This window comes from Corticium candelabrum, chromosome 9 (genome assembly GCF_963422355.1).
Source record: "Corticium candelabrum chromosome 9, ooCorCand1.1, whole genome shotgun sequence".
Taxonomy (NCBI): domain Eukaryota; kingdom Metazoa; phylum Porifera; class Homoscleromorpha; order Homosclerophorida; family Plakinidae; genus Corticium; species Corticium candelabrum.
Genome location: NC_085093.1, coordinates 3,122,503 through 3,125,002, shown reverse-complemented (window position 1 = coordinate 3,125,002; position 2,500 = coordinate 3,122,503). Strand labels below are relative to the sequence as shown.

The window sequence follows — 2,500 nt, the reverse complement described above, 5'->3', positions numbered from 1 at the left end:
AGAATTATTAGACGACGAGATTATAGTGAATGTACGGTTGTCCAAGTCGAACACTCACTTTCACGAAAAACATATTCCTACAATGGACCAATAATCGAGACGACCAGTAGATGGTGAGTTTCATAAGTTTGAAGGGTGACCTTCCCTTTTATGCCTGGCAGCTCCACTTGAAACCGACTGTTAGTGAGAAAGTTTTGAAAAGTTTTGACTTCACATTTGCCTGATAGCGTTTGAGCTCACTTTTCATTCCTGAGCAGTTTCTGCAGTATGCTGACCTTTGTTGATGGCAAGCAACCACAAAGCTCAACGAACTCCGGGCACCCCATCACACATCCGACACACACTTGGAACCTGGAACCTGAATTCCGCCAATACCCACTATGGGCTTCGGCATCGCAGTACAAGTTTCCGCCAGGAAGTGCGATCATTTGCTTGTAATGGGCTCTGTTCTGCGACTAGTAACATATACAGTTCAGATGACCAGCTTCCTGGGCTAGCGCATCCTATCCTCACACCATCCTCAGCTTGCCAAGGCTGAAGTTGGCATGTATTTACTCCCTCTGGCCAGGGAACTACCGGAAATACAAGGTCCCATGGGGTTCAGTGAGAGGATTTTCACCTCACCACATACACACACACACACACACACACACACACACACACACACACACACACACACACACACACACACACACACACACACACTTGGAACCTGGAATTCCACCAATACCCAATATGGGTTTTGGCATCGCAGAAGTTTCCGCCAGGAAATGCGGTCATTGGCTTGTGACAGGTCAATATTCAATGATACCAGGTCTCGTTGTATGGTATCAACCCACCGGTTCTTTTGACCACGCTGAGGACGTTTCACATTATGTAACTTGGTTCTCAGCAACAACTTTTGTGGACGAGAGACGTTTATTTGTTCTAAGTGACCAAGCCACTGTAATCTTTGATGTGGAATTTGACATTCAATTGGTTCTTCCTTGGCAGATTTCAAGTTGATGGTATTTCAGTCTTGTTACACCCAAGATAGATCTAATACAGCGCATCTGAAAAGTGGTCAGTCTCCGAATATCTACTTGTGTGGTTGCCCAAGTCTCAAAACCATAGAGTAAAACCGGCATCACTAGTGATCTAAAGACTCGCAGTTTTGTGTTCTTGCTAAATCCTGGATTTGTGACACACACACACACACACACACACACACACACACACACACACACACACACACACACACACACACACACACACACACACACACACACACACCAGCAGCAGCAGCAGCACCAGCAGTAAGACAAACTATTGCTAGCTAATTAATGAGCACGGCTTTATTGAAACTGTTCTTTATGAACGAGTAGAAATACAGATTAAAATTTATTAAACGTTGGCGTTTGAGAAGTGCACACTAATGTCTGTTAAATGTTATACATTTGTAGTTACATTATAAACTGTTTGTTAACAGTCCATATTTGTAGTTAATAATAACTGAATTATTGGATGAATTGTGTGATGTAGGGACCAGTAGGAAAGGAAGGAGCACCAGGAATTGCAGGCGGCACCGGCTTGAAGATAAATGATTTTATCTGTAGCAACATCTTGTTCGTTATTAATTGTTTGTGTTTTGTTTTTAAGGTGAGGTAGGAGCTGAAGGTGCAGTCGGTTCACCAGGCAAACAAGTAAATAGTGAGTGAGATTTATGTTATGTTCAACTATTGATTAGATAACGTTTGAAGGGAGTGGAAGGTGTGATTGGTCCAGCAGGTCCACCCGGACCTCAAGGCCCTCCAGGGAAAAGTGGAATGATGGTATGAGACGACACATTTTGTATTTGTAATTTGTAATTGTATTTTGATGTGAATGTAGGGTCCACCAGGGCCCAGAGGTCCTCCAGGTCAGACAGGAGGACGTGGAGAGAAGGTGCTACGATCAAATGTTTAGTAAAAATGTAATTGGTTTTACTGATTTGTGTTGTTACATTATGTAAGGGAGAAAGAGGAGTGATTGGTCCAAGAGGATTGACTGGATTAGATGGCATTCCGGTATTGTGACAATCAGTTTTAATAGTTAATGTATAATCTTGTTGATGGACTGTATGTGCTGCTTGTACAGGGTGCTGCAGGTCCCATCGGAGCTGTAGGCTCACGTGGACCATTAGGAGTGAAGGTCGGATATTGATTGTTGTGGGTAAGATGTAAGATTTGATGTGAGTTTGCTACCATATTAGGGTGATCGTGGATTACCTGGAGCAAAGGGGGAAGCCGGACCACAAGGTCGTCCTGGTGCAGAGGTGAATGAGATTTGCTTGTTGTGATTGTTGGTGTAGTGTTTGTATTTGAGTGTGTGTTAGATGAGTGAAGATGTGTTGAAAGTGTATTTTTCTCCAGTCAAGGGACTGACAGAGAGGGTAGGGATGGTTATTGTATGGTGAGATGGTGTTTGTAGTGCATGTAGAGCATGTGCTCGTGTGGTAGATGAAACAACTGGAGGATTGGAA

The 2,500-nt window shown here is 43.4% G+C and overlaps 1 protein-coding gene and 1 long non-coding RNA gene across 2 annotated transcripts in view; both read left to right on the top strand.

Annotated features, from left to right (window-relative positions):
• The window catches only part of LOC134185121 (uncharacterized), a 3,461-nt gene extending 1,886 nt beyond the window's left edge, over nt 1-1,575 (top strand). Inside the window, exon 3 of the long non-coding RNA XR_009970747.1 lies at nt 1,522-1,575. This is a non-coding gene — a long non-coding RNA (uncharacterized LOC134185121). The remainder of the gene's footprint in view (nt 1-1,521) is intronic.
• Nucleotides 1,576-2,254: 679 nt separating this feature from the next.
• The window catches only part of LOC134185119 (uncharacterized), a 1,042-nt gene continuing 796 nt past the window's right edge, over nt 2,255-2,500 (top strand). The window contains exons 1-3 of the mRNA XM_062652923.1: nt 2,255-2,293; nt 2,354-2,410; nt 2,478-2,500. The exon at nt 2,478-2,500 is cut by the window's right edge and continues 7 nt beyond it. Coding sequence (XP_062508907.1) covers nt 2,354-2,410; nt 2,478-2,500 — 80 coding nt within the window. The 5' untranslated portion in view covers nt 2,255-2,293. The remainder of the gene's footprint in view (nt 2,294-2,353; nt 2,411-2,477) is intronic.